This window comes from Penicillium argentinense, assembly GCF_028826775.1.
Source record: "Penicillium argentinense strain IBT 30761 chromosome Unknown utg000009l_segment0_segment0, whole genome shotgun sequence".
Lineage (NCBI taxonomy): Eukaryota > Fungi > Ascomycota > Eurotiomycetes > Eurotiales > Aspergillaceae > Penicillium > Penicillium argentinense.
Window position 1 is genome coordinate 1,314,796 of NW_026622668.1, and position 16,412 is coordinate 1,331,207.

A 16,412-nucleotide genomic window follows, 5' to 3' on the forward strand; every position below is an offset into this window, starting at 1 on the left:
TGACCTCGTTAATATCGGCGTGCAGTAAACCCTCGCTAACCCGCCCTTTTGCTTATGCAGGTCCTCGAGCTAGGGGACAAGCGTAACGGCCGCCATCAAAAGGAACGAAGGGAGGAAGAAAGCATAGCCAGGAGCCCATATCACCTCATCATGTGAGTCCGCAACGGCGATCGGGTGGGGTCACGCAAGGATGGTCCAGTCGCTACGGCCTCTATCGTGCCAGAACGGCCCGCTAACGATTTCCTCCCTCTCAAGTCCCAGAATACGAGCTCAATCGAGGACAACACCGGGGACATGAGCAGCCAGGATGCCGACGGCCACCACCTTCCTGGATAATCCGCTGCTGAAGGTCAGTCGCCCCGTCGCCGCCTGCTCGCGATGCCGCACCGCCAAAATCAAGTGCGATGGCAAGCTCCCCGCCTGTTCGGCCTGCGATAAGGTCGGCAAGGCCAGCACCTGCTCGGGGGCCAGCGACGAGTTCGCCAAGGGCAAGGAGCGCAGCTACGTCGCATCGCTCGAGGGCTACTGCGAGAAGCTCGAGAAGAAGATTGCCCAGCTGCGCAACCGTCAGAACTCCCTCTCTGCCGAGGGCAATGGCGTCGCGCGCGAGATGTCGATCACCTCAACTTCCTCGGATGGCCCGTTGGGCCCCGCTCACCGCCGTGAGGTCTCCGATATCGATGACCTCGTCGGGGACTTTGGCTTCCTGTCCGTCAATGCCACATCGCGGGATTTCCATGGCATCACGTCCAAAACCACCTTCGCCAACTTGCTGCTATCTGTCGCGACAGTGGGGAATGCGCCACCGCGCTCCCCTCTCGCTACCCGCACGCCACGAAGCGACGCCCCTACTACAGTATTACTTTGACAATGTGTTTGTGCAACTGCCCTTCTTTGTGGAAACCAGTTTCTGGACGTCGGTGGACGCCGTGTACCAGTCCGATGGGCGGTTTGCGAAGCCCTTTGATCACTGGATGCTACGCATGGTCCTCGCCATTTCCTCGGCGGCGGTTTCCTACCAGAACAACGACAAGAGCCATCAGAAGGCACTGGCCCTGGTGTCGGATGCCTTGACCTACGCCGAAGATGTGCTTCGACCAGGGTCAATCACTTGCATTCAAGCTATTATTCTCCTTGCGCAGTATGCGTTGGTGGATCCGGGACGCTTTCGTAGTTGGCATTTGGTCGGGATGGCCGTTCGTGTTGGTATAGACTTGGGTCTTCACCAAGACCCTCCGGCGGAAGTTTTATCAAATACGGATCGACTTGACATTCGCCGACGGGTATTTCACTGCCTCTATTGCCTGGACCGGTAAGATCATTTTACCTCGTTGGAGGACTCCAGAATATTTTGCCTCTTCTATATACTAATAACAATACCAGAGGAATGAGCACTGCCTTCGAACGGACATTCTCGTTTTCTGATGCCTCCGTTGATGTGGTCATGCCCTCGGCCAGCGTTGGGGGCGGTTCGTCAGAACACAGCCATATATTCCTCCGAAACCCATCCCCGGCACTCCATATTGTCAGGATACGACAGATACTGTCTTCTGGATATCATGACATGTATTACAGCTCACGTGAACAGTCCTCACGAGCACTCGTTCAAACATGGACTCTCTGCTACCAGACTCGGCAATGGTTCCACGAGTGCCCCAAAAACGCCCCTAACCACTTCTCTCTCCTCTACCGCCTTGAGCTATTATACACCATCATCATTCTCATCTCGCCGTCTCATCGATACCCTGTACCTTGTGACTACAGCAAGGCGGTCTTGTTCGACCGGTGTATGGACTTTATCAGCCAGATTCACCAAGTGCTGGAGAATCCGAGCGTCCTCCCTTTCCTCACATTCCTGGATATCCAACGTGTCCACCAAGTTGGCCGACGCTTCGTTCAAGTTCTGTCTGAGAACTTCGACCTGCTCCTGAGTCCTACTGTCCCCACTCTCCCTGACGTCCCGACAGGAACCCCGGATCCGCCCATGCTAGGCGAAGAGGATCGGATCAACTGCCGACCGCGGGCAATCCGCTGTCTATCATATGTTCGGGAACTGCTGCAGTATTGTGCACGGAAATGGGACCTGCAATCCCCGCTGGCAGAATGGGAGCAGGAGTCCGCTTCCCTGGAGGATATGCTAATGAGTAACCCTATGGGATATGCCACAGGCCAGGGCGCCTTTTCGCAAGCGCCATCATCCATGCTGCCGCTGGCCGGCAGCGGATATTCAGGATACCACTTGGGATGAATTGATGTTTAAGAGTCTACGCTCGGTCACCGTTTGATTCGCTTTGCCTATATTTGCGCTCAGGCAAAGCTTGTGTAATATTGTTTTTACTGCTGGCTGCATGTGTATCAATTTGTACAACTCGTGTGTCACTGTCCTAGCATGAGTTCACAACCAGCAACCCTTATGAAGCGATAAAGTGCATCAATAGTGCCTTGGGCAGATCCTTCCTGCTTCGTGGTGTAGTGAAATCAGATTCAATCAAAGTTCTACAATGTTTTGCAGTATCACGCTACACTACCTACTAGATTAGCGTATTGCTACAGTCATACATTGTTGTGTTTGTAACAGTCCATCCTGACTTTTCATAGATTTACAAATTCAACTATTAAAAATGTTACTGCACTAATGGAGCTTGGAGCTTCATAATATTGGAATGGGAAAGCTAGGTTTTTTAGGCTTTCTTCTATGTATAGATAATGTACGAATATATAAATCCCCACCCGCCATGACATACCAAATTTTTTCTTCAACGCTGAGATATCACATCAATTTACTACAGTATAGATAGCAACTATAACTGGATATTAATCAGGCAGGGGATCAGGTAGACCTCCAGTGATATCCTATTATTATCCAGTGACGGGAACAAGACTTTGCTCTCATGCAATGTGTTCTGTTCAAGAATCCGTTCGTGGTAGGTTCAGGCCATGGTAATATTGAGTGGGGAAGGAATAGAGAGATCGGAAATATGAAAGTGTTTTGGGAGAAATGAATATTGTTACAATGTCTATTACATGGTCATATCATATATCAAGGGTATCGATACAGAAGGCAGAGAAAGACTCTGTATAACATTAGATTATAATGTCATTTGACTGGACAGAAATAAAAGTAGTAAATGTGCGAAGACGGGACAAACGACGTCCCATATTGTCTTCAGAAGTCATACAAGAAACCACCCTTTCAAGTGTCCAAAAAATATGCACAAGAAGATTGCGGGGTATTCGCAAAGGCTCCCAAAACGCTATCCATTGCGGCGTAAAAAAGGCCTTTCAGACAAGCTTCCTTTCACAGGCATGTCTAAATTTAGAGGCTCTCGCCAAGGGTCTCGACGACAGAGCCAAGGGGAGTGGCAATGGAGGGAAGACCCAGGCCGGTGACGAGCTGAGCAACCTCGGGGGACAGCTTGATAAGGAGAGCGTCACCGTCCTTGCCGGTGACGGTCAGAAGGTCCTCAACGGGGCCGGAGATGTCCTTCAGCAGGTCACCAACGTCGGCAGCGGTCTTGACGACCTCACCGAGGGGAACACCAGCGGAGGGGAGACCGAGACCGGTGAGGAGGGCAGCGACGGAGGGGGACAGCTCGATGAGGAGCTTCTTGGCGTTACCACCGGTGACGGTGATGGTGCTCTTGACCTGGGGAGCGACATTCTGGACGATCTTGCCGGTGGGGACATCACGCTTCAGGTTCTTGCCGAGGGTAGCGACGACAGTGCCGACGGGGATGCCGACGGTGGGGAGACCCAGACCGGAGACGAGACCAGCGACCTCAGGGGACAGACCAATGAGCAGAGCACCGACATCAGCACCGACAACGGTGACGAGGCCGTCGACGTGAGGACCGAGACCGGTGACAAGGTCACCCAGGCCGGAGGCAGAGGCAACGACACCACCCAGAGGGACGCCGAGGGCGCCAAGACCAAGGCCGGAGACCAGGGCGGTAACCTCAGGGCTCAGCTTGATGAGCAGGGTCTGCAGGTTGGGGCCGGTGACGGTGAGGATGTTGTTCAGCTCAGGGCCAAGGTCCTGGACGACGTGGCCGGACTCGCCGATCTGCTGGTCGGAGTTGGAGGTGGAGGGCAGGTTGAGAATCTTGGTCAGGTCACCGACCTTGGAGACAACGGGCAGGTTCTCCAGGTTCAGCTCCTTGGTGATGTCACCGAGCTTGAGGTTCTTGGTGATGCCGTCCAGACCAGCGAGGTTGGTGAGGTCACCGAGCTTGGCGAGGTTGGTCAGGTCAGACAGACCGGGGATGCCAGCGGGAGTAGGGGCGGCGATGGCAGCGGTGGCCAGGGCCAGGAGGGTGACGAAGGAGGCCTTCATTGTGAATGCGACTAAAAAAAGTATTAAAGAGAGACTGGAGTCGGATTGACTGAAGGAGTGACAGTGAGGGTTGGAGAAGAAGAAGAGAAAGTTTACCGCCGAAGCAGCAGCAGCAACTCTTATACGAGCAGGGGACTCGCGTCAGGGTCTTCTTCCACCATCGGGCATACCCTAATATCGCTGACCAATTTCCACTGCAGCGGGTCTCTCGCGGGCAGCGCAGATTATCCCGAGTGACCCGGTGGGCATAGTTCGTCCGTACTAGAGGCGCTCACTTTTGGCAAAGTCCCAGCTGGAGTGGAACTGCGTCTCCAGCGTGTCAAACCTAATCCAGTCAGTCGGGGCCTCATTGAGCATTCAGCACCAAGTTCCTGGTGGATAATCCACCAGGGTCTGGACGACAGGGAAATGAAGCCGGGTCCATTTGCCGTGGAGCTCGTGTCGATGCCAGGACTATGCTCCGTAGGAATACTGACGAAAAGGAACTCTAACATGGCTGAGCAGCCCTATGCAAGGCCAGTGATAGTGATGTACTTGAAAGACTGGATGTAATCAACACACCAGTAAACCTAATCACTGCACGCCGCCCCCGAACCGGGAAGCGTTGTTGTCGATGAACATCCCTCTACCTCATCGTCCTCGGGAGATCGAGCCGGATATCACCGGAAATCCGCAGAGCGACGAGAGCGAAAAAACACAGCGCGGCCAGATTGAGATCAGCAGGTGTAGGTCAAGGGGCAATGGAGACAAAGGTTCATCGCTATACACATGGGCGTGCTGTGGCTGGCTCACGCGCGAGCTTATATGGGCCCAGTGGGCCGAATACCTCCGGAGGCAGTCAATAATGCCGTCGATCGACAGCCTGCACAGTCTGGGTCGGGAGTTCCGTTCATCCAGCAATAGGTAAACAACATAATTTTGAGGCTGCAGGAAATGGCGGTTCCTGTCTCAGCCGCGACACCTGTTGTCCCAGAGGGAAACATCCCTGGTAATATGTGAGTCTTTCGTGTCAAGGACGGAGGGCTCCCGCGTTGTCTCGGAGGAATCGACCATCAGTGGACCAAGCCATGCATTGATCTGCTGGCAACGACACCTGCCTGAGCGAAGTGCCGAGCAGAAAAGAGGTTAAGGTTCCCACTGGGCCAAAAGTACGCCAGGTCAATCGAGAGGCGGTGTCGATCGACCCGCCGGGACTCCGCTGCGCCTCCAACAGGTTAGTCCTCGACTCTTCCATCGTCCAGCACAGCACCGCGCAGCCAAATCGAAGGAGTCACGCCAGTCCCTGATTGCCTGCGGCTCCAGTGCCCCCACTTGCCCTGGCAGAGCGGCCCACTGCCCCTGGGGGACCCCATTGGCAGATCGCGGCCGATGGCTAGGGGTAGGAAATCCAATGTGGCCCTTATCGACCCTGAAATGCCCTGACTGGGTCTCGAGGACAAACGAAGGAGGAGCAGCCGCCAGGAGACGACGCTGAGAGGGGCGGACGGGGCCGCCTCTCAAACTTGGGCACGCCACCGGCACTTGGAGAGGAAAGAGATCGGCGGGAAAGCTTGGGGAGCCACTGGCATCATCATGATGACTGTTATGGTTTGTTAGGGCTTGTCTTTGATTTGGTTTTGCTCTTTCAGGCATACACAGAACAGGAACTACTGGATGGGGAGGAGGGACCGAGACTTCAATAGCGTCCACGACACAACGCCCTCGCAGTCGCCATGACCCGCAGCACGTTTTTCCAACGACCGTACATGCATGCTGTGGCATGCTGTGGTGTCTCCTGACCTGCATGGAATTTTCCATGGACCCTTCTGCACCACGAGTGCCTGCGTCCGATCCCCAGTGGGCGCGATCCGGAGATTCCCCGGAGACGCTAACGCGCTAAAATCGCCCTGGGTGCGAGCTAGGGTAGACTATCCCAATCTCCCGCCAGGGCCCGCTGGACATCCTTGTCGACCTACCGCCGCGGATAAGCTTGATCCCCTCGATAGAGTTTGGCTCCAGGGCCCTCACCAGCAGAGATGTGGTTGCCGCGATGTATCCAGCCGGCTCGTCAGGCCTGCCACGCCCCATACCTCTGCTTCCTCCTCCCAGATCCGATCACGACGGCTCCACTTCCCTCTGCTTCGCCCGCGGGTGAGGCCTGCGCAGATTCTTGGGTCGAGATCAATATTATTGAACCCTTCTCAGCCCACAGTTCATTCTAGTTCTCTCTGTTTTTACAAGATTTCTTCTCGTGGGGCTCGCCATAGGGCCGTCGGAATACGAATCGAATAGTTCGGCGGTCAGTATGATCTGGGTACATATTGAATAGTCTGATTAACTATTTACTAGATCTAAAGCCAAGACGTCCTAGTCAGCGAAAATTCCCCTCGCCTCAATTTCTAGAAGAGACCTTGGGGGCTGAAAGGGCAAATGGAATGTTTTTGGATGATGGTCATCCTAGGGAGATTATTTCCGAACGGCCCGGCAGCTCACTGCACCCGCTCTGCTGGGTCAGGCACGGCTGAGAGCACCCCATCCCGACCAAGAAAGGGATCCATCCCGATGTCTCCGGGCGAGTCGCTCTCGATAAAATTCTTATCTTGGTCTGATTCTGCTTCATCCGAGGTCGCTTGCTGATATCCTCACCAGACCCATTAACACATGAACATGCTGAGGTGGAACGTCAAATATCCCGCCCGCGGAGCACTACGATTGTGGTGCATACTCCGTACTGCAACTCGTATGTCAAAATCACGCCATGGACACACCGTGTTGGGTGCAATGCAACCAACTCATTGGCCACGGATCTTCCAATACAAATGAGCCAAGGGCTGCTGCTGCTCGCAAGGTGGCGAAGGTAGCTTTCCGCCAAAGGCTCGGCTCGGCTTGGATTTTCGCTCTGACCCCAACCAATCTAAATTAGTGTTTGTTGGAGGGGCTTCCTTCTTGATGTTGCCGATCTGTACTTTGTACGGAGTGACCGTGGATCTTTGAAAAAATATCATATCAAGGCAACATTTTCCCTGCTTTGCGGAAAGCGTTCTGAGTTCTTCTGCATGAGAAGGTCCTTGTGCCCGTAAGTATATCATTCTCATCGGTTGCTTATCCCATCAATGCACGACGCGGGAGAATCGACAGCCCGGGATGACACGACTTTTGCCTACCAAAAGTTCTCGTTCTGATTGGGGTCGCACCAGTTCGTGTCCTGGCCCCAGGCAGTTCGTCCTTTAGTCCGGAGTCTAGCTCGTATTTTCCAACCGAAAATTACCCGACGGCACTTCTCCGAAATTTGGCGGGTGGCTGGCTGTCCGTGGCGGCCAAAGCATTCAGATATCATGAGCCCAGTCGCTGACAGGTGATTTTTACGAGCCAAATCTCTTTCGTGCCGCATCCTTGGGATGTGGGAAGAGGCATTTTTGCCAAAAAGTCCCGGCGAAGGCGTACAGATACCCTCACGCGGTGTCATCTTTGGTGTTGACGGGATTGGTTTCTTTGTTTGGATAAGTTTCCAAAGTCGCCGGGACCTGCCATGGAGTGGTCTTTCCACAGACTGGCGACTAGACTAGGCAAGGCTGGACACAAGCTCTGTGAACACCAAATGGTGCTCTGCTTTGTACCTTGGCTTCAAACGACTTGCTACAAGACTGACTCCTTGATGAAAATCCCCACACTTTGCTGCCTAAGGGTCTAGAATTGTCCAGGCCATAGCTGGAAAAAGCATCCTGTTCTTCAAGGCCAACTGCCACGCAATGACACATTTTGCTTATATATTTTTGAAGTCAGGTTATAGAAATTCTTTGTCCCGCTCCTCTCCCTCCTGCGATCGCTTTTCCAGCACAACAATGAGACGGACACCTAGGCAAAATCCCCCCATCCCCCGAGACCAAGGCTCCTATATCGATAATAAGGAACTCCCACCGAGGAAGTCTTAAATATACTCGGCTCAATACTGACCATCAATCATCGTCAGTTGATAGTCGAATGAGAGAAATGCTCATAATCATGGCAACGATTCCAAGACCCACGACTCCGATTATACCTATTGCAACCCAACCAAGCGCCATTGCGCCTGCTCCAACGTGGCCCGAAACGGCACCATACGTGAGGGTCTCGGCCATCGATGCAGTAGAGCTACTATTGATGTGCTGCCATAATATGGAAACAAGCCCAAGTCCGAATCCGACCACCAATGCGATGGCAATGGCCTGGGTTACCGGGCGTGATGGGAACGGCTTAACCTCGACAACGGAACCATCTTCATCTCTCTCTTCGTGCCAGGCAGGGAATGTAGACAGTAGAACAAATGCTACGAGGCACACCACGATTGTAAGATATCTATTGCATCCAAAGTTAACACCATACTATGACCGCTTGCTCTTTCCGTTGGGAAAAATTCAACACACTTACATGAATCCATCAAAGACAATTTTTTGTCTAAACTCCTCTGCAACCATAATCAAGTTGAGCGGGTCTGGTGTTGTCTCTATGCTAGAAATCCCATGGGTGACAGTTTTTGTCTCCGCCGAGATAAACTTGGCCAATGTTTTCGCACTGCTAGAGCAAACGCGGACCTCATCGAGGGCCTGCTCTACTTGCCCCACGCAGAGTCCCATGTAGCCGGCACGCACCTCCAAAGTTGTTCCATTCCCTGTCTGTGACACATTATGGATGGAATGCGCGATAAGCGTGTTGACTTGTCCGGGCGCCGTAGTGAACGAATCAGCTGGGGCATTGTACCTCAAGGACAGCAGGTAGATGCCACTCATGCCATTCGAAGTGCAGCCCGCGAGCAAAACAGCTAGAATTGATGTTAACCGCAATCCCGGACAAAGCTGAAGGTCACTATTTCGACAAATTCTTACAAAGCATCGTGATTGCAAAAGCCACAAAAATCATCATTACATGATGGAAGCCGACCATCGGCAACCATCTCCTGTGTTGCCCAGTCCTGGTTAGCGCTGACGATGACGAAAGTCATGACTGATAACTGGAACTTACACCCATGACTTCGACAAAGGAAACATCGTCTCTCTAATATGCCGACTAGTAGAGCACTGCGGCTCGGGAGAAGTGAGGCTCGTGATTTCATCTGACTTCCCCTCACACACCACATAAAAAGTCACGTGTATCTTACCACTAGTACAGGTGAAATTGATGTATTCGTACGGTTTCTGAGTACAAACGAGCAGACAGACCCTCAATTCATGGGGATCGCTGTCAAAGTTATGTGTAATTCATAAACCACCAGAAAAACTTGAACGCTACAGCAAATCCGACAGGCAAAAATGCCAGGACCATGAGTCCACACTTGATACCCATCGCGAGCGGGCTAGTCCATATAAGCGACACTGGTATGACCAGGCATAAAGCGGACAGACTCAAGAAAATCAGTGCTCCCTGGGCCCATGTTGGGAAGCGCCGATAGATAGAGATGGCCAGTCGCGGCAGTGCAGACCGAAAGGCCGGATCGGAGCGTGACATACGCCAGATCGAAAGCCCAACGGTCATTAAGACAAGCATGAGTACTGAGACAGTCGCTGCAATTTGAATATGGAAATCCAAGTCTCTTGTCCAGAGAAGAGCAAGCGGTGCCGCCAGTACAGCCCCATTTCCGCCAATGAATAGAATTACGAACCCAAATACACGCCACAACGTCCTTGCCGTTCTGAGTATCCATCTTCGGCCTCGCTTCACGCCAACCCGAAGTCGATTTCCCATATACTGAAGCGAGAGAAGAATCGGGATGGAACGAGTTGGGATCGAGTGGCCGTGACTTTCGGCGTACCTCTGGAGTTGGTTTCTCATGAACATCTTGAAGTAGGCAATCCATCTGCTCCGCATGGTCATCCGCATCAGGTAGGCAAATGCCGTGACCACGATAGCTACAATGAAGAAAGATCGTATCGGCACGTTATCGGCTAATGGGTCGACCTGCATGCCGAAGATGGTTGCTGCGAAGGAGAGAGGGACGAACAAAAATGCGAGCTCGGTCAATCTGGTTACAGCTAGAGCTTCGTCGATAGAGCGCCGGCTATCCAATAAGCCCATATTGGATGTGAGCAAAGCCGAAGTCCGCTGGAGCCGACTGGATACATGTGCTATCTCATTCATGAGCTCCTGGATGTCTTTTGTGACATCTGATTCTATGCTTGAGCCGCTCTCGCCTATACGGGTAGGATGAAGCGAGGCAACAAAGGCAAGAAAAGGCTCGAGGTAAGCTTGAAGCTCGGGTAACTCGCGTTGCGCACGGCCAATGACTTGTCGCCAGGATGATAGTCGGTCTTCCATCTTTATATCATCCAAGATTCCTGTTTCGATCTCATCAAACACGTGGCCCAGCTGCTTCAAAAGCGCCAGACTATCCTGCTTGATAATTCGGATTAAAGGCCTAGTCAAACTAGCTTGCCCAGTCTGTTGTTCAATCTCTTCACGGATTCCCTCTGAGGTTGATCTTGGATATCCGAGGCCTTGTCCGAATTCTTTTGTTGATTCAGATGTCCGAAAAACATGATCCAGGTCGACTGCAAGTTCCTGGCGAGGAGCGATCTGCTTGATAATCACTTTATGGGAGAAGAGTGGGATGTTCTTCTCGGAGTTTGTGCTGGCAGGGACTACTCTTTTGCGCTTTCGACTTTTTATCATGTAATCCCAAGGCTTTGATATGGTCGCATCTCCCATAAACCGAGGCGTTGTCTCGTGTATCAAATGAGCAATACCCTTTTCAGCGGAGTCGATATCTGTCTCTGAGATACCTGAATCATAATCTATGGTCTCCGGTGCTGGGTGTTCTTCATCTACCTGCGGCAAAGGGTCAGAAAGAATGATCACTGGGCTAATTGTTAGTCCTCAGTGGAAGCCATAAACATCTCTGCGAGGCTGGACCACTGACCAATATCACAATTTCGTCCTAGAAGGGTACCTTTCCAGATCGACAGTCTCTCTTCGAGTCCACATTCTCGCTTCATATTTGCCGTCTTTGCAGGGTCAGTCCAGAGTGCCCAGTCCGACCGAAATATGTTGGTAGAGACTCGCGTAGTGACGACCCCGTAACGTGTGAAATGTTCAACCCCATCCGCACTATTCTCATTTTCCTTCTCCTCGTCCGACCAGTAGGACAAATCACTATTTTGGTCCTTCTGTGTTGCAGTATTGCTAGATTTTGTGCTAGCCTTGACAAGATCTCTCATAGTGCGATTCGAAGAGTACATGGGCTGTCGATAAACAGGACGAATCCATCTCATCGAACAGTATGATTTTTTCAGATGTGCTGTCGGCCATGTCCGAGCAGGTAGCATGTCATAATCCGGACCCGCATATCCGGAATTCAGCAAGTGCTCTTCGAAAAATTCCGGGTTGATGCTGAATGTCTCCCCGAGTGCATCTATTGTCGGCTTAGACAAATCCTCCACGATTAAAAGACGTTGGCTGACCTCTTGCGGAGGGTAGCCTAGAGCCGAAATTTGATAGGCTTCATTAATCACTTTCGGGTCTGATCTGATTCCTTCGGAATAATCGTAGTAGATGATTGAGGTGCCATCGTGACGAGACCTCTTGCACACATTGCCGTGCTTGATGTAATCCAAAACTTCTCCTGCATTCTCAAGGATTTTATCGTAGGTATATCGGGTCGTTCGTCTCTTTACGCGCCTGAGAGGCCTTCCAAGTGGTAATCTCTCTGCTTGCCGTGAATTTGTCGATGGCGCAGATGGTATCGCTGGAGCACCGACTTGCAAAATGTCCTCCAGAGAATTGTCCGATCTATTCCAATTGATGCTTTCCCGGTTGACTGTGGGGGATGAAGATGCCAGAGAATCTGGTAGACCGATGGTCTCGGGAAGGTCACCGCGTGCTCCGGGATCATGGTGAAGGACATCATCTAATGAACTCCTTGGACCAGCTGCATCGCTTGTTCCACGAAGGCCCACGCGCTGCACTTCGGTAGCAGATGTCGTGTCCGCATTCTCGACGGGGGTATCAGGTCGCAGCGGATCATCTGGCTGCTGCTGCAACCAATCAAGAAGACGGTTTTCCGATTGATCTCCAGGCATAGCATGGGCTCGAGTCTCCCTCTCTATCGCTAACCCCACATGAGGGTTGTGCTTCGACGTAAATAGTGACTCCCAGGTGAAATGAGGCTCGATGTCAGCTGGAAATTACGGGTGACGATTGCTAACCCAAAACGGACTAGGGCACAACTGGCAAACAGTTGCCCCTCACTACTATCGTATTGTTCATCCCTGCTTGTCTCATCAGCCAAGGCTATGAACAATAATGGCAATTTCAAAATACCCCTGCCTAGCTTTTCCCTACTATTCTTGCCTTCAATCAAAAGTTGGGGGTTGGGGTGGGCAGTTCGGATCGAGCTACCGCGTGGATCGGATAAGCTAAAATCTCTTAACCATGGAACCCTCCCGCTCTAAAGCTTGACCAAGCCATGAACTACCACGGCCACCATACGCTTATACCTAGGTACAATTGTACTAAATTAGTATGATAGAGAGCAGCTCGCAGAACAGTAGTGGCATTTGTATTAGGCTACCGACTGGAATAGTACTCATACAAGAACAGAAACAATTGCATGGGGGGAAATCATAACTTGAAAAGCGAAACGAGGAAAAGAAAATTTCAAAATCCAAACGGCATAAGAATTAGGGCATCGAAATGGACCCACATAGTGGGCTGTGTCCTATATGCGAATGCCATCGAGAATGTATCGTAGCACGCTGTACCTTTTACCTGTTTGCCATTTTTAAGCGACAGAGGTCGAGCCATTGGTGACCTGGGTAGTGCCGTTGGTAGTGGACTTGACACCGTTGCTGATGTCCTTGGTCTTGTCGTTGACGAAGGCCTGGTCGACTTCATCCGAGAAACCACGCGATGGGTAGCTGTCGACCTTACCGTTGGTGGCTCTGGCAGCGGCAGTAGCACCAGAAGCACCGGCGGCAGCGGCAGTGCCAGCAGCACCACCGGCACCACCAGGAACACCGTCAGCGGTGGTGTGAGTCTTGCGGGTGACAGGCCCTTGCGAGGGGATATCGGTCGACTCGGAAGCATCACCGATGCTGAAGATGGGGGACTCCCAGCGCTCACCCTTGGTGGCAAGCTCGGCATATTCGGTGGCCTTGGTAGAGATGCCACCGGGAAGCTTGATGTCAGGGAAGATGGAATCGTGCAGAGTCATAACGGTCTGGACCTTGGTGTCACGCTTGACGGCTCCCTCGGCCTGCTTGGCCTTGGCCTGGCTACGGACCCGAATGGCATCGGCGTAGCGCGAGAAGATGCTCGGGGCGTTCTCGGGGTCCTCGCGAGCAGCCTCCTGGGCCTTCTTGGCCTCGCCGTGAATCTCATAGGCGAAAGCATCACCGTCATTGAAGGCCTTGCGGATCTGAGCCTCAATAACCTTCTGCAGGGCGGGGCGGACGACACGGTTGAGCATTGGCTTGAAGGTAGCAAACAGAATCTTGTGGCTCGACTTCTTCAATTTGATTTTCATGTTCTTGATGTTGACGGACACCTTGTCCAGCTTGACGAAGTGCTGCTTGTCACCCTTGCCAGCGGTGGAGGCCGCAACCTTGAAGCTGAAGCCCTCGCCGCCCAGGATGATATCCATAACACCGGTGTCGGTGATCGAAGGGAAGCCCTGCTTCTTCTTGATGTAGTAGCTGACATCGCGCAGGTCGGCCTGGATACCAGAGGCGGCGATCATGATCTTGTTGTCCCGCTTGTTGGCGACCTTCTTACGGCCCCAGCGGAAGTAGTTGTCACTGCCGAACTCGAGAACGTTGGGCATCAGGTTGTCACTCTCAATGACCAGGTTCTCAACGACGACATCGACCATGGGGTCAGACACCTCGATGCGGGGGATGGGAATGTAGCGGACATTCTCAACAATGCCGGGGATGATGACATCCCGGATGTCCTTGAGCAGGTGCTTCTTGAAGACAACCTTGCCTTCGGCATCACGTCCCAGATCCTTGAACAGCTGCTGGATGGACTCGGCAAGGGCCTTGTTCTGAGGGTCCTTGTCGAACTGCTCGGCGAGAAACTTGATCTCGTCAACGATGCGGTCAGAGTGGGAGCGGTAGCGCTCGCGGAGCAGGTAGCGACCCTTGTCGTACAGCTCATTCCACTGCTTGTTGCTCTCATCCTCCATAATGAAGCCCTGCTCACGCAAGCACTTGCGGATGTAGGTGTCGATGTTCTTGAACCAGCCACGCAGCTCGGGGTCCTTGTCGGCATCGCGGTAGATGTTGTTCAGCGAGTCGAAGAAGTCGGACAAAGAGGTGTTGTTGGCAAAACGCTCAATCAGAGTGCGGAGGTTGTACTCGACAGCCTTGACACTGTCGGTGTCCCGAACATCACGAACGGCGGTGCCGCTCTGCTGGGTGGCATCCTTGGTGTGACCGGCATACTTCTCGGCCATGGACAGAAGAGTCTCGATGGCTTGCTGGTAGTCAGCGTGGCCCTGAACCTCGATGACCATCTTCTTCAGGCGCCAGATGGTCTGCTCGCGACGCTCCTTGGGAATCTTCTCGGACAGGTACTCCTTGGTCTGGTTGGCCAGCTTCTGGCGACGACTCATCTCGGAAGGAGTGACCGAAGACGCATCTTCATCCTTGGTCTCAGACTCCGCGATGGGAGGCGAGGCACCGCTGGACTTGTCCTAGTAGGTGTGTTAGCAATTATACCATGGTCTTCTAGGAGAGCCATATACGTACGCCCTTGTTCTTCTTGACTTTGTTCTTGATATCATCCTTCGAGATGTTGGGCTTTTCGTGCCAGGTGTTTTCCTCGGCGGGCTCATCGATCTGGGCGAGCTTCTCCTCGGAGGGACGGACCTGGTTGGCAGCCTTCTGGGAGGCATCGGCGGCGATGTCGCGGACCAGAACGGTGGCATCGCTCACTGCGCACTGTTAGACAAGACGAACTGGATGGACATGTAGGCGACATAAGACTCACGAATCTTGCGGAATTCTCCGTTGGTGATGAGCAGGGTGCCCAGGGTCTTCAGGCCATCGGCAACCTTGCTGGCATCTTGCTTGCCATCTTCTTTGGTGACGCCGACGTTAGGGCCCTTGGCATCACCAGCAGTGATCTGCTGGGCTTGCCAGATGAAGTCTTGCAACAGCTCCCCATCGTTCTTGGACAGGAGCAGCTTCTTGGAGTTGTCAATGACGTTGCGCAGATCCTTGAGGAGGACCTTGCCCTCAGAGGAGAGCTCATTCGACGGCGACGAGAGCGCCTTGGAGTTGAGGGCACTGTTCAGAGCGACATCGCATTGCTTGTTCTATAAAAATAGAGAAGATTGATGTTTAGCAAGGCGCGCGACGGTGGGAGTAGGGTTCCGAAAGCATTTGAGACTAACCGAGGGGAGCTTGTTGTTCTTGAACCCTATCGTGATGAGCGCATTAACAATTGACCTATTCCACAGCCAGTCCAGATGGCGTTATACCACTACTTACCGTGAAAGATTCCAAACAATTGGAGCTTGGCGTTGATATCCTAGCGCGCGCGACACTCGTCAGTACCTCTGCTCACCATGGTCTCCTCTCTGCACAGGAAGCTTCTCGTTGCCATCGAGGCATCAATGGGGCATCACATACCTGCTCCTTTTGCTTAGAATCGGTGGGCTTGTTGACAGACATGATGGGGATGGCAGCCGTGACAATCGCGTCGAGAGGATCGAGTGCCGGAGAGCGGCCAGGGACAAAATAGTATTACTGGACACGCTCCGGTTAGCGCGACACGGGGGTTTGCAACAGAGACAAACAGGCCAATACTCACCAGAGGAAATTAGCGATTACTTGGGGGGGAGTATGGGAATATTGGTCCTTGCACAACAAGGGGGGGGTATCACTGGAATGAAGGGGAAGTATGTCAGGAAGGGAGGGGGGAAAGTGGGAGGAAGGGATGACGGAGGTATTAAATATGAGGTAGACAGCGACTAGTCATGAAAGATACCCCGGCAGGCGCGCGGGCAATGTATGACAGTAGGGTATTCCTTCGAAGAGCGGTACTGGTAGGCAATCCCTACTGGAAGAAGGAAGGAGCAACGCACCCCCCGGTTTTTGCCCTGACTTTTTCTTTCTTGATGCAACCA

General features: G+C 52.7%; 5 protein-coding genes across 5 annotated transcripts; 1 reads left to right on the forward strand and 4 right to left on the reverse strand.

Moving 5' to 3' along the window:
- Positions 1 to 307: 307 nt before the first annotated feature.
- Positions 308 to 2,248, forward strand: N7532_008093 (Zn(II)2Cys6 transcription factor; the record flags this gene model as incomplete). Its single annotated transcript, XM_056620585.1, has 3 exons — positions 308 to 790; positions 858 to 1,312; positions 1,384 to 2,248. The coding sequence occupies 3 exons, from the start codon at positions 308 to 310 to the stop codon at positions 2,246 to 2,248; spliced, it is 1,803 nt and encodes a 600-aa protein (XP_056471391.1).
- Positions 2,249 to 3,316: 1,068 nt separating this feature from the next.
- On the reverse strand, positions 3,317 to 4,333 carry N7532_008094 (uncharacterized protein; the record flags this gene model as incomplete). The annotated part of the gene is made up of 1 exon (XM_056620586.1): positions 3,317 to 4,333. The coding sequence occupies one exon, from the start codon at positions 4,331 to 4,333 to the stop codon at positions 3,317 to 3,319; it is 1,017 nt and encodes a 338-aa protein (XP_056471392.1).
- A 3,935-nt stretch (positions 4,334 to 8,268) lies between these two features.
- N7532_008095 (Fig1 domain-containing protein) lies at positions 8,269 to 9,290 on the reverse strand (the record flags this gene model as incomplete). Its single annotated transcript, XM_056620587.1, has 3 exons — positions 8,269 to 8,647; positions 8,720 to 9,110; positions 9,230 to 9,290. 3 exons carry the CDS (start codon positions 9,288 to 9,290, stop codon positions 8,269 to 8,271), a joined length of 831 nt encoding a protein of 276 aa, XP_056471393.1.
- A 245-nt stretch (positions 9,291 to 9,535) lies between these two features.
- N7532_008096 (Mg2+ transporter protein CorA-like/Zinc transport protein ZntB) lies at positions 9,536 to 12,360 on the reverse strand (the record flags this gene model as incomplete). The annotated part of the gene is made up of 2 exons (XM_056620588.1): positions 9,536 to 11,139; positions 11,202 to 12,360. 2 exons carry the CDS (start codon positions 12,358 to 12,360, stop codon positions 9,536 to 9,538), a joined length of 2,763 nt encoding a protein of 920 aa, XP_056471394.1.
- Positions 12,361 to 13,061: 701 nt separating this feature from the next.
- N7532_008097 (uncharacterized protein) lies at positions 13,062 to 15,957 on the reverse strand (the record flags this gene model as incomplete). Its single annotated transcript, XM_056620589.1, has 6 exons — positions 13,062 to 14,975; positions 15,031 to 15,215; positions 15,272 to 15,599; positions 15,678 to 15,703; positions 15,775 to 15,814; positions 15,916 to 15,957. The coding sequence occupies 6 exons, from the start codon at positions 15,955 to 15,957 to the stop codon at positions 13,062 to 13,064; spliced, it is 2,535 nt and encodes an 844-aa protein (XP_056471395.1).
- Positions 15,958 to 16,412: the final 455 nt, after the last annotated feature.